This window comes from Schistocerca piceifrons, chromosome 6 (assembly GCF_021461385.2).
Source record: "Schistocerca piceifrons isolate TAMUIC-IGC-003096 chromosome 6, iqSchPice1.1, whole genome shotgun sequence".
NCBI lineage: Eukaryota > Metazoa > Arthropoda > Insecta > Orthoptera > Acrididae > Schistocerca > Schistocerca piceifrons.
This window is the reverse complement of record NC_060143.1, coordinates 581,894,408-581,919,090: the sequence shown is the minus strand read 5'-3', so window position 1 is coordinate 581,919,090 and position 24,683 is coordinate 581,894,408. Positions and strand designations below refer to the sequence as shown.

Below are 24,683 nucleotides of genomic sequence, written 5' to 3'. Positions count from 1 at the left end.
GACTTGACGATGTCGACCTAGAATGGGCTAACCATGTTACGGAACACGAATATCTTGGGACCATACTGACGGTCCCCCCACAAAGGATGATAACGGCGAATTGGCGGGATGTCTCGCTCAAAGTCAAGGGTGGTTTAATAGATAACGTCTATCGCAGCATGGACCACATTCAGAGGGTTAAATTTATAAATACATGTATCCTGTCGCGGGCGTATTATGTGGCACAGGTCTTTCCAATCCCCACTGTCACAGCCAAACAGATAATGAGCAAGTTGACCAACTTTCTGTGGAGGGGGAATTAATTCTAATTGACGTGAAGTCTGTGACCCTCGACCCTCTGCATGGCGGTATGGGTCTGACCGATCTGAACGCCAAAGCAATGGCTTTGTACATTAAAAGGATGACATCCTTAATCCAAAGCTACTCTGACACCCTTACAGCAAAGTTGTTTGAGGCAGTCGCACCGAAAAGTGTAGAACCGCCGATCAATGTGCAGACGATCGACTACCAGCTCTCCCACATCCGCACATATTATCTGGAAAAGAGCTACTTGAGCGAGGTCCTTCCCCAACATCGACCCTTAACTGCCAAGGACATTCTGGAGCACAGGAAACAATATGAGGGTAAGAACAAAATCGAACAAAAGCACACTGGTGTCAATTGGGATGTTCTGTGGGCGAACATCAGCAGCAGTGTACTTCCGTCCTTGGTCAGGTCGACGTGGTACAAAACGGTCAACAACACTATCAGCACAAATGAGCGCCTGCATGCCATTGGGCTAAGCGACACAGCCCATTGTCCAGATTGTCACCAAGTGGATACTGTTCCCCACAGATATACTTGCAATGGGTTCGTCAAAAAGTCGCCCTTATAACTAGGACTTCTGAAAATAACATAGACATGAAGTTACTGCACAGACCGGACGTCAAATATTTTCCGCCAACTAAAAATAATGCCGTCATGTGGCTGTTGGGCCATTATGCAAGTCATGTCTGCAGTCGGCTGACGGGCGACGATTACAGCGAATTTCTGTTACACATGGAAACGGAATATATTAAAATTAGACACTAAGCGGATCACCGTCGCAAGTACGGTAATATGCTCCATATCGCATTCAATAGAACAGGGATTGGATAGCTGTTCGAGCTCTAAAACCTTCACCCGTTTATGTATCAACCATGAGGGCGGCACCGTGGCCAGGCCTCGGACTAATTGACCCCTACCCTCCTTGCCGCCACCTGCCTGCCCCGCTCGCAAGTTAAAAAAAAACATAAAAACAAAAAATAGAAAAATAAGAAAAAAGAATTGGTCAGCGTGAGTGACTGCCATCCTAAGGGGCCTGGGTTCGATTCCCGGCAAAAAGAAATAAAAAAAAATAAAAAAAAGTTGGGCTGATGAGAGGTTCATATATCTATAGTAAATAAAAAAAAAGGTTGGTCTAGGGGTATGATTCCTGCTTGGGGTGCAGGAGGTCCCGGGTTCATCCCGGACGAGCCCTTGCGTTTTGTGCAAACGTGTGGCAACTACCGGCATGCGGTATGAATAAAAAAAAAAGTAGCGTAACGGTAAGCGACGCGCACTGTTGATAATGATGTGTTGGCAGAAGAGCCAACACCGTGCTGCTAGAGGAGGCCGAAATGCACGCGTTTAAACTCACGCAGACTGGCGTGAGGTCTGGAACAAGGTAAAGTAATTATCCTATGAAGAAAAGAACGCAGTTCATTGAATACTTAACTTTAATCCATAATTGGAGAACATCGCTCTTGTTGATACATTAACAACAATCTCAATATAAACTGGTAATGGCGCCTTGCTAAGTCGTAGCAAATGACGTAGCTGAAGGCTATGCTAACTATCGTCTCGGCAAATGAGAGCGTACTTGTAGTGTAGCATCGCTAGCAAAGTCGTCTGTACAACTGGGGCGAGTGCTAGGACGTCTCTCTAGACCTGCCGTGTGGCGGCGCTCGGTCTGCAATCACTGACAGTGGCGACACGCGGGTCCGACGTATACTAGCGGACCGCGGCCGATTTAAAGGCTACCACCTAGCAAGTGTGGTGTCTGGCGGTGACACCACAGATAAGACGTCGCGAGTTTGGGTACATTCACTGCTACATTTTTTAAAACGCCATACCGCTGTCTGCTGAAGTTATCGATGTTGTTGTGGTCTTCAGTCCTGAGACTGGTTTGATGCAGCTCTCCATGCTACTCTATCCTGTGCAAGCTTCTTCATCTCCCAGTACCTACTGCAACCTACATCCTTCTGAATCTGCTTAGTGTATTAATCTCTTGGTCTCCCTCTACGATTTTTACCCTCCACGCTGCCCTCCAATGCTAAATTTGTGATCCCTTGATGCCTCAAAACATGTCCTACCAACCGATCCCTTCTTCTAGTCAAGTTGTGCCAGAAACTTCTCTTCTCCCCAATCCTATTCAATACCTCCTCATTAGTTACGTGATCTATCCACCTTATCTTCAGCATTCTTCTGTAGCACCACATTTCGAAAGCTTCTATTCTCTTCTTGTCCAAACTGGTTGTCGTCCATGTTTCACTTCCATACATGGCTGCACTCCATACAAATACTTTCAGAAACGACTTCCTGACACTTAAATCTATACTCGATGTTAACAAATTTCTCTTCTTCAGAAACGATTTCCTTGCCATTGCCAGTCTACATTTTATATCCTCTCTACTTCGACCATCATCAGTTATTTTACTCCCTAAATAGCAAAACTTCTTTATTACTTTAAGTGTCTCTTTTCCTAATCTAATCCCCTCAGCATCACCCGATATAATTTGACTACATTCCTTTATCCTCGTTTTGCTTTTGTTGATGTTCATTTTATATCCTCCTTTCAAGAAACCGTCCATTCCGTTCAGCTGCTCTTCCAGGTCCTTTGCTGTCTCTGACAGAATTACAATGTCATCGGCGAACCTCAAAGTTTTTATTTCTTCTCCATGGATTTTAATACCTACTCCGAATTTTTCTTTTGTTTCCTTTACTGCTTGCTCAATATACAGATTGAATAACATCGGGGAGAGGCTACAACCCTGTCTCACTCCTTTCCCAACCACTGCCTCCCTTTCATGCCCCTCGATGCTTATAACTGCCATCTGGCTTCTGTACAAATTGTAAATAGCCTTTCGCTCCCTGTATTTTACCCCTGCCACCTTCAGAATTTGAAAGAGAGTATTCCAGTTAACGTTGTCAAAAGCTTTCTCTAAGTCTACAAATGCTAGAAACGTAGGTTCGCATTTTCTTAATCTTTCTTCTAAGATAAGTCGTAAGGTTAGTATTGCCTCACGTGTTCCAACATTTCTACGGAATCCAAACTGATCTTCCCCGAGGTCCGCTTCTACCAGTTTTTCCATTCGTCTGTAAAGAATTCGCCTTAGTATGTTGCAGCTGTGACTTATTAAACTGATAGTTCGGTAATTTTCACATCTGTCAACAACTGCTTTCTTTGGGATTTGAATTACTATATTCTTCTTGAAGTCTGTGGGTATTTCGCCTGTCTCATACATCTTGCTCACCAGATGGTAGAGTTTTGTCATGACTGGCTCTCCCAAGGCCATCAGTAGTTCTAATGGAATGTTGTCTACTCCCGGGGCCTTGTTTCGACTCAGGTCTCTCAGTGCTCTGTCAAAGTCTTCACGCAGTATCTTATCTCCCATTTCATCTTCATCTACATCTTCTTCCATTTCCATAATATTGTCCTCAAGTACATCACCCTTGTATAAACCCTCTACATACTCCTTCCACCTTTCTGCCTTCCCTTCTTTGCTTAGAACTGGGTTGCCAACTGAGCTCTTGATATTCATACAAGTGGTTCTCTTCTCTCCAAAGGTCTCTTTAATTTTCCTGTAGGCAGTATCTATCTTACCCCTAGTGAGACAAGCCTCTACATCCTTACATTTGTCCTCTAGCCATCCCTGCTTAGCCATTTTGCACTTCCTGTCGATCTCATTTTTGAGACGTTTGTATTCCTTTTTGCCTGCTTCATTTACTGCATTTTTATATTTTCTCCTTTCATCAATTAAATTCAATATTTCTTCTGTTACCCAAGGATTTCTATTAGCCCTCGTCTTTTTATCTACTTGATCCTCTGCTGCCTTCACTACTTCATCCCTCAGAGGTACCCATTCTTCTTCTACTGTATTTCTTTCCCCCATTCCTGTCAATTGTTCCCTTATGTCTCCCTGAAACTGTGTACAACCTCTGTTTCTTTCAGTTTATCCTGGTCCCATCTCCTTAAATTCCCGCCTTTTTGCAGTTTCTTCGGTTTCAATCTGCAGTTCATAACCAATAGATTGTGGTCAGAATCCACATCTGCCCCTGGAAATGTCTTACAATTTAAAACCTGGTTCCTAAATCTCTGTCTTACCATTTTGTAATCTATCTGATACCTTTTGGTATCTCCAGGATTCTTCCAGGTATACAACCTTCTTTCATGATTCTTGAACCAAGTGTTAGCTATGACTAAGTTATGCTCTGTGCAAAATTCTACAAGGCGGCTTCCTCTTTCATTTATTCCCCCAATCCGTATTCACCTGCTATGTTTCCTTCTCTCCCTTTTCCTACTGACGAATTCCAGTCACCCATGACTATTAAATTTTCGTCTCCCTTCACTACCTGAATAATTTATCTCGTCAAACATTTCATCAATTTCTTCATGATCTGCAGAGCTAGTTGGCATATAAACTTGTACTACTGTAGTAGGCATGGGCTTTGGCCACAATAATGCGTTCACTATGCTGTTTGTAGTAGCTAACCCGCACTCCTATTTTTTTATTCATATTAAACCTACACCTGCATTACCCCTATTTGATTTTGTATTTATAACCCTGTAATCACCTGACCAAAAGTCTTGTTCCTCCTGCCACCGAACTTCACTAATTCCCACTATATCTAACTTTAACCTATCCATTTCCCTTTTTAAATTTTCTAACCTACCTGCCCGATTAAGGGATCTGACATTCCACGCTCCGATCCGTAGAATGCCAGTTTTCTTTCTCCTGATAACGACGTCCTCTTGAGTAGTCCCCGCCCGGAGATCCTAATGGGGGACTAATTTACCTCCGGAATATTTTACCCAAGAGGACGCCATCATCATTTAATCATACAGTAAAGCTGCAAAGCTGCATGTCCTTGGGAAAAATTACGGCTGTAGTTTCCCCTTACTTTCAGCCATTCGCAGTACCAGCACAGCAAGGCCGTTTTGGTTAATGTTACAAGGCCAGATCAGTCAATCATCCAGACTGTTGCCCCTGCAACTACTGAAAAGGCAGCTGCCCCTCTTCAGGAACCACATGTCTGTCTGACCTCTCAACAGATACCCCTCCATTGTGGTTGCACCTACGGTACGGCCATCTGTATCGCTGAGGCACGCAAGCCTCCCCACCAACGGCAAGGTCCATGGTTCATGGGGGGGAAGTTATCGATATAATAATTAAAAGAAAAGTTATCGATATAATAATAAAAAAAAAGTTGGTAGAGCACTTGACCGCGAAAGGCAAAGGTCCAGAGTTGGAGTCTCGGTGCGGCACACAGTTTTAATCTGCCAGGAAGTTTCATATCAGTGCACACTCCGCTGCAGAGTGAAAAACTCATTCTGGAATGCTGAAGTTAGTAAATCGAAAAAAAAAAAAAAAAAAAAAAAAAAAAAAAAAAAAAACTGCCAAGGGAATGTGAACAGGAGGTAATAGATCGTTACCACAAAGAAGAGTGAAACAGGAAAAGACCAGTGTTGTATCAAGAAACAGACAGGTGGAGAACACATGGGTACAACATTAGGAAGCTACATAGATTTTGAGGCGATATTCAGAAAATATATTGCTCGGATGAATAATGCTGATGTTAGTAACTGGTCAAAAAACTGCAAAGGGAATGTGAACAAGAGATAGTGGATAACCCCAAAGAAGAGGGAAACAAAAACGAGATGGGAACGAAGGACAAGACAAGAGATTATCAGCCGTCTTCAGAACATCAGATGCGCTAGGTCAGAATGGATTATATGTGAGGAAACTAAAGCGGTCGCATCGAAAACGAACATCAGTCTGCCCCAAGCCACAGTGGGGGTCAGACGTCAACAGTCTGCCGACACGGGTCGAGTGGGCTCCCTCTCTACCGTTGCGATAAATACAGCCAGCAGAGCTGTAGCATCATGCGTATGTCTGCTTGTGAGTTCAAGCGGCTGGCTCGTGCTTGAGTGTTCTCCAAATCCCGCTCGTGTCGAGTCAGCTGTCAATGTCGATCAACAAACACCACGCTCCAGGAGCACAGAAACATTTGCGCACCCAGCCCACCCCAGTTGACAAAGAAATATACCATGGAGGAAATGTGCAAAGAGATTCTACATATGCGATGGTGAGGTGTGAAGCGTTTTTCATTTTTTGTTTTCTTGATTTTTTTCAAGAGATTGTAAGGCAACACTTTTAACACGAAGCCTGTAGGAACATGAATTTAAAAACACGAGAAACTGCGGTACTGCCACTTGATGATCACTTAGCCTGAATACGATCGATTGCTGAATATACACAGTGATTCAGAAATAACTGTACACACTTCGTGGGTGTTATGTGTGCACCAAAATAAGGGTAAAATATTAAATATAGTTTTATCTGAAATTGCACTTTTATGTAGTAGAGAAGATACCACAAGGGCAACACAAACAACACGAAATTAATTCTTCTCAGGAAGCAACGAGAAGAAGGGACCAGAAATTCAACACAACTAGGCATTGTACGTTTACCCAAGAGTATGTTAAAAAATTTTTACATGTTGGTGAAGGCAGTGACGTGCTCGCCGTCTCACCGCTCTCGAAATATTGCAGGCTCCGTTCATCTCATTCTGCACACTTCTACAGCCATTAGCATTTCGCTGTTTTACTTGTACCACATTCTCAATTGCAACACCGTACAAGAACTTCTTGAGACAGCCCCGTAGACTTCCACAGGGCTACGGGCCGCAGATCTGGTGGGGCAAGTAACTCGTCCTGCACGAACTACCCAGTTATCAGGACAAGCAACCTCTCTCGTCTTCCAGCTGCAATGTGCATGGGCACTGTCGTGCATGAACCGTGACTTGGTTCGTGTAACGAGTGGCTCATCGTGAAGCAGGCCAAACAATTCGTGTTCCAAAAAACTGCCGATATACTCTGCCATTCACACGCAGCGGAAGGATATGTGGTACGAGTAGCTGATTGTCGACTATACCACACCAAACTTCCAGCGCAAAATGATGTTTATAGCCTCTTACTGTAATTACGCGAAGATTCTTATATGCCCACTCGTGCATGGTATGAGCGTTCACACTCCCCTCACAGATAATGAAGCTCTTGTCCATAAACAGTACGTGACCACCGAACAGACGGTCAGTGGCACCGCGCTCGAGTAGCCACTGACAGACATACCGACATCTATATGGTCTTCAAATGTCAGCTACTGTACCTCCAGCAGGTGAAACGAGTGGAATTCCTGTCTCCGAAGCAGGTGTCAAACAATTGATCGAGGAACCCGTACAGTGGCACTTATACGGCAGGTGTCTATGGTGTAATCTTCATCTAACATATCCAGGATATTCTCAGCACCCACTGCATCCGTGCCGACCACGAACTCCATATTCCCTTAAACGCCTGTCCACAGCCGTGAAAGTGTGTTGGTTTGGTACTCTGCTGTTTGGAAACATTTCCATGCACCATCGTACTGCTGCTCACGCCTTGCCTTCTGCTGACCCGTAAAGCAGGTGCATATGTATATTGGCCGTTCGAGTGCGCCATAGTGGGCAACGATTGCGTTCTATAAACTGCCGACAGAATGAATGTGCATAACATGTTTGGTGCTGCAATAGTAAAATAGTGTCATAAAGTACAACGGACCAAACCAAAGTCACGTAAATAAATGCTTTACGTGCCAGAATTAACTGAGCAGTGTAGAAGGGCGTACAAAGCAACATCACTCAATATGCAGGTGAACACGATATGCCAAAAGCCTGTACCCAGCCATGATGTGCCGCCTACTACAAATGACATTATAACTCGGAAACAAAGGAATTTCAGACAAAATTTTGGTTTAACGTTTTACTACTATTTCGATGCATACATTACGCCCACGAAGTGTGTACAGTTAGTTTTCAATCACCCTGTATAGTGTAGTATTTTCAGCAATAAGAGGAAGATGACTGTGCAATTTGTTTATTAATCAAATTAATAATCATACCGTGCTCTCATATTCTTTGCCTATTAATACATAATGTTTTCATTAGCTACTACTCCTTCTTCATGATAGGATAAAAAAATGGAGACAACTGTTATTAAGGTTTTACCTGCCAAACGGAAACTGGTGAGAAATGGATATTGTAATAATGGTGCACGAGTGTTCATAAGTCATTAGCTTTGTGTCCAGTACTAATTCGTGGCATTTATATTTGTTTGACATGAAGGGCTTTTTTCCTGTATGTACATCTTAGAAGAAGAACAGGCGCATAAAAAATTATTGCTCCTGCAACCGATACACCAATGAAAAACGAAGACGCTCTCTTATGTGGTACAACAGTAGTACCTTCCATCATGCATATAACTTTAGTCTGTAGAATATGTATGTAGATGGAGATATAGATGCTTAACAGTGTTTAAATGAGTGACAGATTACCTCAAATTGGGTTTCGGTACAATTCATCTGTGTTCAAAAAGTTGTTTGTTGGCATATCATAAAGGCGTTTGTGATGTACAGGGACAGAAGCGAAAACTGATGTTGGTTTACAAAACAGCACCAGACAAATTATGGACAGAAAATTATGCTGGTTTGAATAACTTATGCAGGTATTGTCTGTGTTAACCAGGTTATTCTCGGTGCTTTCATATAATAGAAGAAACATAATACAAATAATAGCAGAATGTTTCACCACTTTTCAAATATGTGTTCTACAGTAGAGGGTCCTAGGATATTTCTACGATTAGTAACATTATCATAATTAGTAGTAAAGGTATTGCAGTACTGCAGTAATAAACAGTCATACCCCCTTCTAATGTGATGGCTTCCACTCCAGCAGGTTCTCCATCGATGTTTACTTCTTTGTTACGAGCCTGGACCTAAATATAATAAAAGCTTCAACTTCATGTTGTGTTGGAAAATTTTATCATCGTAAATATTACCTCTAAAATTTGAAATTTGTTAGTTGTGGGGGAGGCACACACACACACTCACTGTCTTCCTCTCTCACTCTCTCTTTGTCTGTCTGTCTCTCTCTCTCTCTCTCGATTTTTCTCTCTCTCACTCTCTCATCCCTCACCCCCCCCCCCCCCTCACACACACACACATTCAAACTCAGCACTATAAAGGAGTTTTTCAACACTAATTCCAACAGAAACTAGAGACATACAGAATAGAGTTTGTAAGACTCATCTGAAAACGATTTCTAAGTGTTCTATGTATTACTACAAAATAATTAGAGAGTGAAAAGAATTACACACAGTAATAAGTTGATTAGACTGTGTATTTAGGTACGAAATCGCTTTAATATGAGTTTCATTCTCTACCATAGCACACTAACGTATTGAAATAAAATGAAATGAGCGTATTGCTGGAAGGCCCCTTCCGGGGTAGTTCGGCCGCCATGTCCACGTTTTATTTCAGTCAATGCCACATTGGGCGACTGCGCGAGGAAAATCTCCAACCCGGCCAGGAATCGAACCAGGGCCCTTTGCATGGGGGGAAACCAGATGGCGCTATGGTTGGCCTGCTAGATGACGCTGCCATAGGTCACACGGATATCAACTGCGTTTTTCTAAAATAGGGGCCCCCATTTTTATTACATATTTGTGTAGTACGTAAAGAAATATGAATGTTTTAGTTGGACGACTTTTTTCGCTTTGTGAAAGATTGCGCTGTAATAGTCACAAACATATGACTCACAATTTTAGACGAGCAGTTGGTAACAGGGAGGTTTTTTAAATTAAAATACAGAACGTGGGTACGTTTGAACATTTTGTTTCGGTTGCTCCAATGTGATACATTTACCTTTGTGAACTTATCACTTCTGAGAACGCATGCTGTTACAGCGTGATTACCTGTAAATACCACATTAATGCAATAAATGCTCAAAATGATGTCCGTCAACCTCAATGCATATGGCAATACGTGTAACGACATTCCTCTCAACAGCGAGTAGTTCGCCTTCCCTAATTTTCGCACACGCATTGGCAATGCGCTGACGCATGTGGTCAGTCGTTGTCGGTGGATCACGATAGCAAATAACCTTCAACTTTCCCCACAGAAAGAAATTCGTTGACGTCAGATCCGGTGAACGTGCGGGCCATGGTGTGGTGCTTCGACGACCAATCCACCTGTCATGATATATGCTACTCAGTACCGCTTCAACTGCACGCGAGCTATGTGCTGGACATCCATCAAGTTGGAAGTACATCGCCATTCTGTCATGCAGTGAAACATCGGTAGAACATTACGTAGAAAATCAGCATACATTGCACCATTTAGATTGCCATCGATAAAATGGGGGCCAATTATCCTTCCTCCCATAATGTCGCACCATACATTAACCCGCCAAGGTCGCTGGTGTTCCACTTGTCGCAGCCATGGTGAATTTTCCGTTGCCAAATAGTGCATATTATGCCGGTTTACGTTACCGCTGTTGGTGAATGACTTCGTCGCTGAATAGAACGCGTTCAAAAAATCTGTCATCGTCCCGTAATTTCTCTTGTGCCCAGTGGCAGAACTGTACACGACGTTCAAAGTCGTCGCCATGCAATTCCTGGTGCATAGAAATATGGTACGGGCGCAATCGATGTCGATGTAGCATTCTCAACACCGACGTTTTTGAGATTCCAGATTCTCACGCAAATTGTCTGCTACTGATGTTCGGATTAGCCGCGACAGCAGCTAAAACAACTACTTGGGCATTATCATTTGTTGCAGGTCGTAGTTGACGTTTCACTTGTGGCTGAACACTTCCTGTTTCCTTAAATAACGTAACTATCCGGCGAATGGTCCGGACACTTGGATGATGTCGTCCAGGATACCGAGCAGCATACATAGCACATGCCCGTTGGGCATTTTGATCACAATAGCCATAAATCAACACGATTTAGACCTTTTCGGCAATTGGTAAACGGTCCATTTTAACACGGGTAATGTATCACGAAGCAAATACCTTCCAGACTGGCGGAATGTTACGTGATACCACGTACTTATACGTTTGTGACTATTACAACGCCATCTGTCACAAAGCGTAAAAAGTGGTCCACCTAAAACATTCATATTTCTTTACGTACTACACGAATATGTAATAAAAATGGGGATTCCTATTTTAAAAAATCGCAGTTAATATCCGTGGGACCCATGGCAGCGCCATCTAGCGGGACAACCATAGCGCCATCTGGTTTCCCCTTTCAAGGTAGACGAGTTTCGTTGTTTGTAGTTTTTTCGTTTGATGCTTTTTCGTGAGGTATTTGGCCCAGTCGCTATCAATGGACCACCCTGTATAAACCTCAAGGCTTCCACACATGTGAGCTCAGCATATCAGTACTTCATCTCTAATGAATTTTACTGTATGACAGACAAACAAACTATTACAACTGGTGTGATAATCTAGATTTGAAATGCAACTGGCTAACAGAAAACAGTGACATGAGTTGTGTGAGATCTTCAATGAATAACGTGAGTGACATCGTGCCATCATCAAGTGATATGAATTGCCTATTTTTCTCTTAAGAACAAAATATTCGATATTTGTTTCTGTTCATTTAATGAAGCATAAACATTATGTGAACTCACGATGGCTTCACACAAATACAAACATAGTCATTTTTCCTACAGAAGTCTATTTCTACTGGAGCTGTAATTTTTCAACCATTTTATTATAGCTATGCAGAAATATGATTTGGACAACAGTCTCTTTTGTTGGGAGATGATTCCAAGTCAGCATGTTTGAAGATGTGGTATATTGTAAAGTCAGAAAATCTCAACCGCCTTCATAATATCTGTGGCCCAGTGGCACAACTGTGTTTTGTTTTGAGGTGAATGTAACGTAATATGTTGCAAATTCTCCGTTATCTTTTGACTTGATGGAGTGTACAGCGTTATGTTTACAGGAAGTAAGATAGCATTTAGCAAAGTCTTGCAAATTGAAAGACATTAGTGTTTAGAACAGTACACATATTGGATGACTGAGAATTTGTATTTCAGTAAATCAATAGAGCTGGGTTATGAGTGTCAAAATGTACGTATAAAACTACTTGCTAGAACCTCCAAGTGATTTGCTGCAGCAAAGTGATAGCGATCCCCCCCTCTAAGGTCACTTCACAGCCCACAATGTAATACAAGTAGAAAAACGTGATGACACAGTTACTCATTGTACTGTCGGACTGTTGATTATGAAAGAATTGTAATCTCTTCCAGTATGGAAACCTTTATTCTGTATTACATTTTGACAAATATGTATCAGTTGTGTGCTGTAGATATGTCTATTTCTTGTTTTTTAATGTGTCAGTACTCAAAAATTGTGGTAAACATATGTCATCAATATAGGGATACTAACTTGTAGATAATATTCAATCAGCTCAAATGCATCGTTTGCTAATACAGGGCGTGGTCCAGAGAAGAGAGTTCCAGAGTAGAAAGAAACACATTAGAGGAAAGGGAATGCAGTAGCAACCTGACTGTAGCAGATGTTGAGAGCGAGCATCTTCCTACGAGTTGGAGCAACTGCCCATACAGCCGACTGGACCTCGAGTCACGTTTACACAATCCTCACGCCTGACAGAGTTGTCGGCAGAGGTCAGGCTGTTCGCGGCCCCAGCTGGCCACCCAGGTCGCCTGAGGTGTCAGTGAGCGGTTACTTCGTGTGGGGGGGGGGGGGGGGGGGGGGCTCAAGTCTAAGGTGAATCGCCACAACCCCCACAGTCTTCAAGAACTCCAGCAGAACATTTGGGATGAGACTGCAGCAATTCCAGCTGTGCAGCTTCCATCCGCCTTCAGAAACTTGCTTCCCAGGGCCCAAAAGTGCCAAGAGATGAGTGGTTGTCATTTTCAACACCTGCTATAGTCAGGTTAGCACTGTATTTCCTTTCTCCTACAGTGTTTCCTTGTAACCTGGAGCTGTGTCCTCCAGGCCGCTTTTATGTGCTCCACCTAGTATTACCTTAACAAATTATTAATTTCTGCAAACAGGATCCTTTATATTGAAATGCATACTGGTGAAACGAGAAACATACACCATTAAACACCTAGAAAATTATGATACTCTCTTAAACGTCTGTCCTATAGATCAGACCTTTCCAAACTACTCCACATGGTGACATCCTTCTCATTCACACAGTATCACGGGAAACCTTTTCACTAACATTAATAGAAGATATTCTGTTTTAGTAAGTGATATTTTAAAGAAATATTTCATTTCTAAGTACAGTTTAATTATACATTAAACAGCTTTTCATAGATATAAAATTTTTCTATACTTTTACAAATTTATTGACTTGCGTAAGCTTGACGAGAATTACGAATCTCTTTTATATTATCACGGTAGTGGGGAAAATTCACATGAATAACTTTCCCAGATTTCCACATTTCATTGTTTTCATATTTCTCATGACAAAAAATATACTTTCACACGAACGTACTGTATAAAGGAGCAGCAAAATGACCAATGATCCTTTACTTAGGTGAGGGTAATCTTGCTGAAGGGAAATCCAGAAGTTGTATAAATCAGGTTCCTGGAATTCAAATTTTAAAGTGCGGTTGTTCTTCACATTTGTCAACTCCTTCTTTTTCCAATAAGTTAAAGTTCTAAAGTACTCGGGTACGTGAAAGGATTTTTTTTTTCAGCCAACCATACCTCGACTTTATCTTGTAAGGCTACAATTTTGTCTGTGGTGGCCTTGTGGACTAGCATTTGTCTTGTTTATTATTTCAAATAAATCAGAAATGGAAGCTAGGTTTGTGCTATGAAGCTCGCCTTTTAATGGATCCGCAAACTCCGTTTTGTTTTCTTCCTCAAATAAATGAAGTGTTGCACCCTTAATTTAGTAGACACAAGTAAGTATTCTCCCTCTGGAGTCACAGAGGACTTCTGTTTGAAGAAGGGGGTAATAATATTGTGCTCCTAGCTCGTCACATATCTGAACGAAAAGTCTTGACTTGAGATCCCCGTTCTTAATGTAATTTACAATTTAAAACTTTTGTCCCGATCTGATTTCAAATACTTTCCAATGATCGTGACACCGTTGATGCTGCTACCCGGCATACAGCTTGTAAAGCTCTGTTGTATATTATAAATTTCACATATGCTGATCTCAACCTACAGACTAATTTCAGAAGTGTATTACAGGGTCAAGATCAATATGCTATAGATTTCCAGCCATAAATTTTGTATTATCAGCGGCACAATTTAGTTCACTATTTGTACCTAGAGCGACAGGTATAATTCATAGACGAAAGAAGGAAACATGCGTTAAAGTAGTTTTGAGCAATTTAATAAAGATATTTTGGCAAAATATCTTAAAGACAAACGTGCTCTTGGGTGAATTATCCGGCAATGGTACACATTCTTCTTACCTCAAAGTGGTATTTCCTTCCTGGTGAGAGACCAGAAACAGTATAACAATAGAGATCGGGCCAAGCACCACAACGTTTCGGTTCCGTTACAAGTTTCCTGTTACGGCCACTGTCTTCTATACTGTACGTGATAGTGAAGTATTCAATATCCCCGTACGTGTTGAGTGGTGGAGACCACCTCAAGCCAACCATTCTGCGACCCCTCTTGTACACACTGAGTGACTGCACTCGTTCAGGAGCTGGAAGAGGAGAATAAAATAAAAAAAGAACGCGAATGTGTGAAAATAATATAATCCTGCTAAATGTTTCGAATCTAACAAGTTTCTTTCTATTTCTGAGCACTCTACATGACGACCACTACAAGTTACGGCCATACACCCCAATTGTAAGGGCTCTGTCGTGTCACAGTACAGACAACCTGTACATATACATTGCAGATTTCTAGACTGTAGTAAATTATCAGACATAGGGGACACATCTACAGCTACGTGACTACTCTGCAATTCACAGCTAACTTTCTGGCAGAGGGTTCATCGAACCAACTTGAGGCTATCTCTGTACAGATCCACTCTCGAACAGCACATCCGAAAAGTGAACACATAAATATTTCTGTAAGAGCTCTGATTTCTATTATTTTATTGCCATGATCGTTTCTCCCTTACGTAGGTTGGCGTCAGTAAAATATTATTGTATTCAGAGGAGAAATTTGGTTATTTAAATGTCGTGATATGTCCTCGTCCCAACGAAAATCACCTTTGTGATAAATCATTGGCACCCATCTCTCATATCATATACGTGACACTCTTTCGCATTTTTCTCGAGAGCTGCCCTGATTTGGACTTTTTCGATGTCCTCTGTCGATCCTATTTGGTAAGAATCGCATTCTGCACAGCAGTACCGTAGCATATGCCGGACGTATGTAGTGTGAACAATATATTTAGTAGACTTATTGCATCTTGTAACTATTCTGCCAATAAAATGCACTCTTGCCCACAGCTTTATCTATGTAATCGATCTCATTTAAGTTGATTATGATTGTAGTTCCTCGGTATTTAGTTGAATTGACATTTATAATATTTGTGTGATTTATCATGTACAGAAATTTAACGGGTTGATTTCAGTATTCATGTGAATGACCTCTCACTTTTAACATATTCTCCCATATCATTAGGAAGAGCAGAGGGGCTATCATATTTTCTAGGGAAACGCTAGATATTTCATTTGTTTCCATTGATTACTACGAAGTGTGACCTTTCTGACAGGAAATCAGAAATCAGGAACTGAGTCGCATAACAGAGACCATACTCCATGGGCATGTAATTTGATTAGTGGTCTCTTGTGAAGAATGGTGTCAAAAACATTCTGGAAATGTAGAAATATGGAATCAGTTTGAGATCCCTTGTCGATAGCACTCATTACTTCGTGTGAATAAAGTGCTAGCTGTGTTTCATAAGAACGATATTTTATGAATCCGTGCTGACAATGTGTCGATAGACCGGTGTCTCTGAGGTAATTCATAATGTTCAAAAGCAGCACATTTTTCAAACTTCTACTTGCAGATCGACGTCAGCGATATGGATTTGTAATTCGGCGAATTACGCCTATCTCCTTTCTTGAATATCAGTGCAAACTGTGCAACTTTCCAGTCTTTAGGTACGGATCTTCCGTCTAGCGAGTTACTGTATATTATCGCCATGTATGGAGTTATTTTATCAGCATAATCTGAATGGAACCTAGTAGGTATGCAATCCGAACGGAATGGTTTTAATTCATTCCTTCTTCTAACAAAAAGTTTCGGAAAGATAATTGAAAAATATTTCCATAAAAAGTTTTTAGAAAGAGAGGGATAGTAAGTGAGAGAAAAGGTACTGTAAGAAATTAAAGCTCAACGCCTTAGCTTGTTTCATGTTACATAAACCAGAAACATCCATTGCGCACACTCTGTGTGCTCAGATCTGGTATGTACGAACCTTGTCCATTAGCACCAGCCGCTCGTATGTGATGTGTAATTTTGACTTGGAAGTCGAAACAATATACCAGTATTATTAACCACTACATCGACATCATGTATATCATACTCCACAAGCCACTTAATGGTGTGTGACGGAGGGTACTTTTATGTTTTAGCCGATTTATTCCAAAAAGTGACCTGCCGGCACTGATTCCGAAGATCAGCATTTTTTCCCATATCTGATAAATTAGTTAAGAAAACAGAAAGTATTACTTTCGGAGACATTTGAAGAGACTGAAATTATTAACGGGTAAAGAATGTGCACAGTGAACAGCACCGCAGTGACAACACTGGACGTTTGTTTGCTCTCTGAACTTTCAGCGCGGTGGACGCTGCAGCCGCAGTTGACGCTGGCCGGTAGTCAGTTGTTTGAGCGACTCTCGAAGGGAATTTCAGTCAGAATCTCTAGTTTCTTCCCCAACGAAGCCAGCTGGGACAAGCATCATTACATTTCATATAATCATTAATTTGCCTATTGGCAGGTACACGAGAGAGATAATTCAATTCAGAACCTTATTAATCCAACTGGAGATAAAGTGATCCACTAAAAACGTAGGCTTCGCAGATAATCATCGTTGCAGCTTGTCGTGTAGCGCTGTGCACTGTGATTTTTTGTACGATTCGCACGCATTTTAAAGCATCTTTTTTACCTTTCACCCAAAGTGAAAAGTGACGACAAATCAGGCTGCGTCTACTTGTGTCGAGGTTTCCTGCCAACTATGCGGATACCAGAGTGCCCAAATATACGATAGCTGACTCGTCATCTTCAACGAGAAAGCAAGAAATTCGTAGGCAAAATTTCACCACCGTACTAGGGCAAGGAAAAGGAGGTCGGGTACGCTGGCTTGTCGTGTCATACAGTATGCAGGTCTGCGGGGCCTTCGGATGTGACAGCGTTGCGAATCTGAAGTGAGCTGGCATGTGAAGGCAGGCGCCCTCGCTGTCAGGATCCCAGTCGGCCAGCTGTGACCATCACATCCGAGGGTCGCCGTGTTGTGTACCAGACGCATCTTAACCTCTTCACATCTGCACCTGACGTCCAACTTCGTGTGTGTCGTCCTACACCATTGGACAGAGAGTAGCAGCGGGTCGACTAGAAAATTAGACTACCATTAACACCACATCTGGGTCTGAAATGATCCCACGACAGGAACCATGGACTGCAGATGAATGGCGTCGCATGGGTTCTGCAATACCACAGATGACCACAGTAGACGAATGAGGTAATGACGCGCAGAAAGCGACCATCCTTCCAGTGTGTTGGAGAGGCACAGCGACCGTACTCCTGGCGTTAAGGTGCAGCAACCATCAGGTGTGACTTATCGTCTTGGCTCGTAGCGACCGAGGGAACTCTCATGGCACAACAATATGTCACAAACAACCTGTGCCCTCACATGTTACCTCTCGTGTGAGTGCGACGTTGTTCCATTTTTCTAGAGGACACTGTTCGTCCACATGTGGCACATTTCTCTGTAAACTTTCTGCATGATGTCAAGGTACTCCCATGGCCAGCAAGATTCCTAGACGAGTCCCCCATAAAACATATGTGGGACAAGCTCAGTCTTCGGCTCCATCCCAGTCCCGGCGTGCAGTATGTCAAGGAGCGTCTAGGATGGGAATGGGCCAGATTACCACACTAGAGGACAGAATGGCTTTGTAACACCCTTCCTAACTGAATCAGTCCCAGCATCCAAGCTAGAGGTGAGGCAACGTCATACTCGTAAATTGGCTCATACTGCCAGGTTACATGCAAATCCGATTGGTATTGTAATGTAAAAAAAAAAAAAAAAAATCACATACACTGTCAACCTGTGAAGGTCCAATTCGTTTTCTCCACTTTTTTTGGTAACAGCATATATTTCTTCAGGGCTTTATGATTTTTATCAAGATTTTTCCCATGAGAAATATACAGGTGCGTAAGCAGTGCTAAAACGCAATCGATTTGGATAACTAATGAAATTAAAATATTATGTAGGAGGAAACAGGAGCTATAACAAACTCTTCATACAGACAATTCTGTGAGATGCTGAAGAAAGCTATCAGACGTTAGACCAAGTGAATAAAAAGCTCTCAGAGAAAAATTAAAGGTAATTGATCAACTGTAATTCTTCAGCTGTTTCAGAAATGACGAAGAAAGACATCAGACGTTAGACCAAGGGAATAAAAAGATCCCAGAGAAAAATTAAAGCTATGTGATCAATTGTAATAGAGGTATGAGGAGAGAATGTGTGCTCAGTGTATTAAACTTCTCTTTTGTGAGAATGAAACTGTTAACGACTTTCTAGAGTTTTGTAAAATCTTTAATAACAGACGGCATGTTAAATTAAAAATTTTATGCTACAGGTAAGTATGTAGACTTACTGTACCTGGTAGTCCAAGACCACTATATCACATGCAACCAAAGAAGAAATAGAATCAGTTGTTACAACATTAAAGACTAAGAATCTTCAAGGGTATAACGAAATTTCAAGTAAGACTATGAAGATCAGTGTATCATACATTGCTTCTGTAAACGCAGAAACCTGTCCAATGGGTCTTTCAAATGTCGTCAGTTTCCTGACATATTGAAATAATCCTTACTGAAACCACTTTATAAAAAGGGTGAAAGAGATAACGTGCATACAGTAACATATGTTATTGTGAAAGACGTGGAATATAATACAAATGATGTAGCCAATAGGGTAGCCAATAACAACAGAATGTGCATTCAGCAAAGAGATTAATTGTTGACTATAATAAATTGCAAAGTGTACAGTTTCTGACACGGAACTCTCGAAGTAGCAAACTTTACCGAACAGTTCGTAAACTCAAGTATTTTAAATCCTTAAAACTGAGAAAAGCTGGAAGAATATCTTTCGAGTACCACGTACAAGAACTCACGCAGAAGCTGAACGATGGAAATTTCACCCTGAGATTGACCTCCACTGTCTCCAACAGTTAGTTTCACTCTGTTTTCAAATAATTGGGTGATAAGACATATTGGCAATATCAGTTCGCAAACGTCGTGTAGGTCGTCCTTTAGGTGTTTCGGAATTCTAAATCTGCAGTTCCTGTACACAAATTCCTATCATGAGATATCTTATTGGCAATATAGACTCATTCAAATGAAAGTGGAACTTCATTCAGTGAACACTAAAACGATATAGACTTGGATAACGCATCTTGAACTGTACAGATATTTGAGCTCTGTTTAGCAGGTTCCGTTCTCAACAATCATCTTGTAGCGCTGAAAGCAATAGAGAGATAAACCCCAAATATTCTAATCGAAGTTGGGACATTTCCTATTGGGATATTCCTTCTATCGTGTACAGGAATTCCTCACAGCAATTGATAACGTTTTTTTGACATGTGTTGTATATTCTTACAATATTTTTAACATGCTGCGAAGCTCAAGAATTCTTAATTTAATGAACTGTAGGAGAAGTGCGTAAGAAAATTTATAGAGGAAAATATATAATTAACAGACCATTTGAAAGAAGGGAGAGTGAAGATAATCTGTCAGAAGGCTTGCAGAAAAAAGCGAGAAAAATTGAAGTGCTTATAATGAAAGAGAATAGTTATAACTTTGAGTTACTGGGCTATTCCATGTACTACAGAGAAAAGAGATCTGGGTCAGTTTTGTATAATTCTGTGGGTAAATTAGCGCTTTCAGCATAGTTAAGTGGAATAATCATACGTACATTCTGCCATGACAACATTAAATTTTATGCTGTACATTAGGCAATAATATTCATAGAAATAAACTGCTACTGCTACCGAGTGTCTGTGACTAAAGGTACCTACAGAGGTACGCCAAAAATAAGTAAGTGAAACTCTCAAAGAAAATTATAGCCTGTAAAACTTTAGTAATTAGTGTTATAGCATTGTGTAAGAAACTTGTTCCAATGGTAGGCCTCAACTGACTGACATTGAGGAGCAACGGGATTAAAATCCACATCTGGCCATCCAGATATAGGTTCGCCTTGGTTTACAAAATTCAATAACGGAAATGCTGCTATGACGAATACATTGGATTTCCTTCAGCCATCCAGTTGAGCTTCATCCTTTATCTTCATGTCATTGATAGGAAATTGAAAGTAAATTTGACTCCATCCTGACAGAAATCACTTTAAAATTTCCCCTTTTTTACTTTTAATTGCTTATTTTGAAGATTATATACTATGTATTTTATGCCTCTGAGATACACGAAAAACTTAAAAAGATACTCGTTACTTCAATGGAGTACGTTACATATTGTTCTGACAACACTTTTCAAGGGAATAAGAAGAATCAGAGGAATTGAACAACTAAAAGTAATAAAACTCCCTTTTACACTCTCCGACATTTCCCTCAGGGAACAAAATAGTAAGTGACAAGTTGAGGAATACGTCTGTATCCATGTATGTATCTTTATTCAATAACAGTGCTAACCATTTAATCCTTCAAATCTTTCCAGAGATTGTTTCTATCATTAACAACACAATCATGCCTTGTGCTATATTTTAAGAAAAGTGAAGCGTTTGTAATGAGAAAGAAGGAACTCATTAGGTAAATGTAATGGAAGGAGGAATGAAGGTAAAACTATATAAAGCATATTTGTAATCTTCATTCCGTATAAGAAATGTCTAAGCGCCAATTACTCTCTCCATAATAGTCAGTGACTCTAAGTCAGTCAAACTCATATACTGAAAATAGGCACTCAGATGCAGCAAACCAGATCTGAAGGAATCAATGACTCCAGTTAGATAAAACTGTTTTAACCGAGTTACGTAAAACCAGAAATTTAAAAGATAAGCACACTTAGTCATAGTACCCACTTGTTTATGATGCACTTTCCATCCCATCAATACAATCAATTCCCTGGAGAATACACCATACACGAACGTCTCAGATAGTAGCCTAATTTTTCACTGATCAAAATGTAATTTATGATATTCGTCAAAACAATTAATTTTTATAGCTCTTACCACAGAAGCTTAAGTTATGAAACCATTGGATCATGTGATTTTACACTATAACTCTTTGTTATTAAGAGTAGCTACAGAATGATTACTGACAAGCATGTATTACGCTATAATGGCAAGTAAATTGCATTTTCATCATACCTCATGTTACTTACAACTACTTGAAGCAAAAGTACACTTACCTGTGCTACTGGTACAGAATGGAATGTTCAGTTGATCTGAGTCACTGGTTCCACCTGAGGCGACAACTGTAATGTAAGCATCATAGCAGTTGCTGGGTGTGAGGTTTGTGAAGTTGACATTCAGAATGTTTTCGGCAACTGTTCCCTGTTGAATAATCTCATCTGTGTTATTCTCAACCAGTGAATAATGGTAGCCATAAATGTAGCCATTAAGACCAGTGCAGTCTTCAGGAGGCATCCAACTTAGGGAAACACTTGTATTGGACACAGCAAGTGTTGGATTTTCAGCAGCAGAGGGTGCGACGTGCGGTGCTGAAACAGATGAAGATTAAAAGTATCCGTCCAGTAGCAGAAAGTGCCTTTAAATTACTACTGAATTACACAGTGGTACATTTAACTTAAAATGAAGTGCTGCTTAAGCACAACTCGTTCCAACGGAATTCATTTTGAACGAAATGTATCTGAGGCAAATTTTAACAGATGGAAAACATTTCTACGCCTGAAATCTGAAATAAGTTGGAGGAATAAATTTAAAGACACATACTGTAGTGGAAGCAACGTTCAGTGTTAATATTGTTTAAGAGGATTCACAAAACTAATTATTTTTATTGCGAAAAATTTTTCAGTACGTTCTGACTATCCAGTCATGTCTTTACATAATCTTTTGCGATGGTGAGTGGAAAACTGATTAGGAAAGAATTGACAGGAAAGAAAATAGGTGGGCTTCTTAATGGAACAGTGAGGAAAAGTTACTGTCTTAAGTCTACACATATGTCTGCTATTTTAACACACAAATTTACATCCTGCAGAATACATCCAATTACTTGTAACAAATATTTAAAACGTTTTCCACTTCTTTCAAGCACAGCCATGCAAATCTTTCAGTACCTCTACCAAAACAATGTAAACGAAAGGATTACGTCTGTAGACCACTATAGCCAAATTGCTGCTTGCGTCTTGCTGACATAAATAATAAAGCTTTTGTTCTGAACAGTAATGAACATTTCGGATATATAACTTGACGTTGTACTTCAAAGTACTTTCAACAGTTCCCAGTACGAAGAATATAAAGTCCAAATTTTTATTTAAAACCAAGTGTTCTTTTCAGTAAATCATATTTTCTTGATTCCTGTTGACAAACAAGGGTTTTAATGGATGTAAACCACGGCCGAGTAGAGCTGTAGGCATGGTACCTCTGCTACTCGTTGTGTAAAAAGGTGCAGATCAAGATTAACTGCTGTAACAATACTTACTCTTTTCAGTAGTTGTTGTTGTAATAATGCTCTTCAGTCCAGAGACTGGTTTGATGCGGCACTCCATGCTACTCTGTCCTGTGGAAATCTCTTCATCCCACAATAACTACTGCAACCTACATTCTTTTAAACATCCTTATTGTATTCATCTCCTGGTCCCTCTTCAAAACTTTTCCATGCTACGCTTGCCTCCAGTACATTCTTGAGCCCTTGACATCCGAGAATGTGTCCTATCAACCAATCATAGCTTTTAATTAGGTTATGCCAGAAACTTCTTTTCTCGGCAGTTCCATTCAGAACCGCCTCATTGGTTACATGATCAATCCATTTGACTTCTGCATTATTCTGTAGCTCTGCATTTCGAATGCCATGTCTCAACTTTTTATCGCCCGCGTTTCTCTTCTGCACAAGGCTTCATTACAGAGAAGTACGTCCAGAAAAAGCTTTCTAGCACATAGTATTTATATTCAATATTAACCAATTCCATTTCTTCAGAAACGATTTTTTTCGCCAGTCCACGTTTCATATCATCCCTGCTTCGGTTATCATCAGTTATTTTACTGCCCAAATAACAAAATGTATCTCCTACTTTGTGTCTCTCATGTCCTCATCTAATTCCCTCAGTCTCACCTGTTTCAGTTGATTTACATTCCATTATCCTTGATTTGCTTTTGTTAATGATCATCTTATATCATCCCTTCAAGACACTGTCCATTCCTTCAGCTGCTCGTCCAAGTCATTTGCTGTCTCTGACAGAATTACAGTGTCATCGGCAAACCTTAGAGTTTTTATTTCTTCACTCTGCACTTTAATTTCTTCTCAGAGTTTTCTTCGGTTTCCTCTACTGCTTGCTCAATGCGCTGACTGAATAACATCCTGCTCTCACTCCCTTCCCTTTCACATCCCTCGACTCTTTTAACTGTCGTCTGGTTTCTGTCCAAGTTGTATATAAACTTTCGCTCCCTGTATTTCACTCTTGCTATCTTAGGAATTTCAAAGACTGTTTTCCAGTCAGCATTGTCAAAATATATCTCAAAATCTACGAAAGGTATAAACGAAGGTTTGCCTTTCCTTAACCTATATTCTATGAGAAGTCATAGGGTCAGTACTACCTCGCGTGTTCCTACATTTCTCAGGAACCCAAACTGATCTTCCTAGAGGTCAGTTTCTACTAATTTTCCCATTCTCCCTTAAATAAGTCGTGACATTATTTTGCAACGTGCTTATTAAACTTGTAGTTTGGTAATATACATAACTGTCACCACCAGTTTTCTTCAGAGTTGGAATTATTAAAATCTTCTTAAAGTCTGAGGGTATTTCCCCTGTCTGACACATGTTGAGCACCAGACGGAAAAGTTTTACCATGGATGGTTCTCCCAAGTATATGAGTACTTCAAACGAATGTTTTCTATTCCAGCAGCCTTGTTTGGAATTATGTCTTTCAGAGCTCTGTCAGATTATTCTCGCAGTATCACATCTCCTGTCTGATTTACATCTATGTCATCTTGTCCTCCTATAATAATGCCATCACGTTCGTTTCACTTCCATAGCATTTCCCTACACTCCTTCCACCTTTCAGCTTTCCATTCATTGCTTAGTACTGATTTTCCAACTGAGCTCTTGACGTTTATATAGCCGTTTCTCTTTGCTACAAAGGCCTCTTTAACTTTCGTCTGGCCAGTATCTATCTTTCCCCTAGTTATGCACGCTGCTGTATCCTTACAGAT

At 40.7% G+C, this 24,683-nt stretch overlaps 1 protein-coding gene across 2 annotated transcripts in view; it reads right to left on the bottom strand.

Annotated features, from left to right (window-relative positions):
• LOC124803052 overlaps nt 1-24,683 on the bottom strand; it is a 594,138-nt gene that overhangs the window by 71,342 nt on the left and 498,113 nt on the right. The window contains exons 20-22 of one of the 2 annotated variants that reach the window (XM_047264177.1): nt 21,704-22,015; nt 14,568-14,806; nt 9,016-9,088 (exon numbers count right to left, since the gene is read on the bottom strand). In XM_047264177.1, the coding sequence (XP_047120133.1) occupies nt 9,016-9,088; nt 14,568-14,806; nt 21,704-22,015 (624 nt within the window). The remainder of the gene's footprint in view (nt 1-9,015; nt 9,089-14,567; nt 14,807-21,703; nt 22,016-24,683) is intronic. The other variant, XM_047264178.1, reaches the window with a different exon arrangement.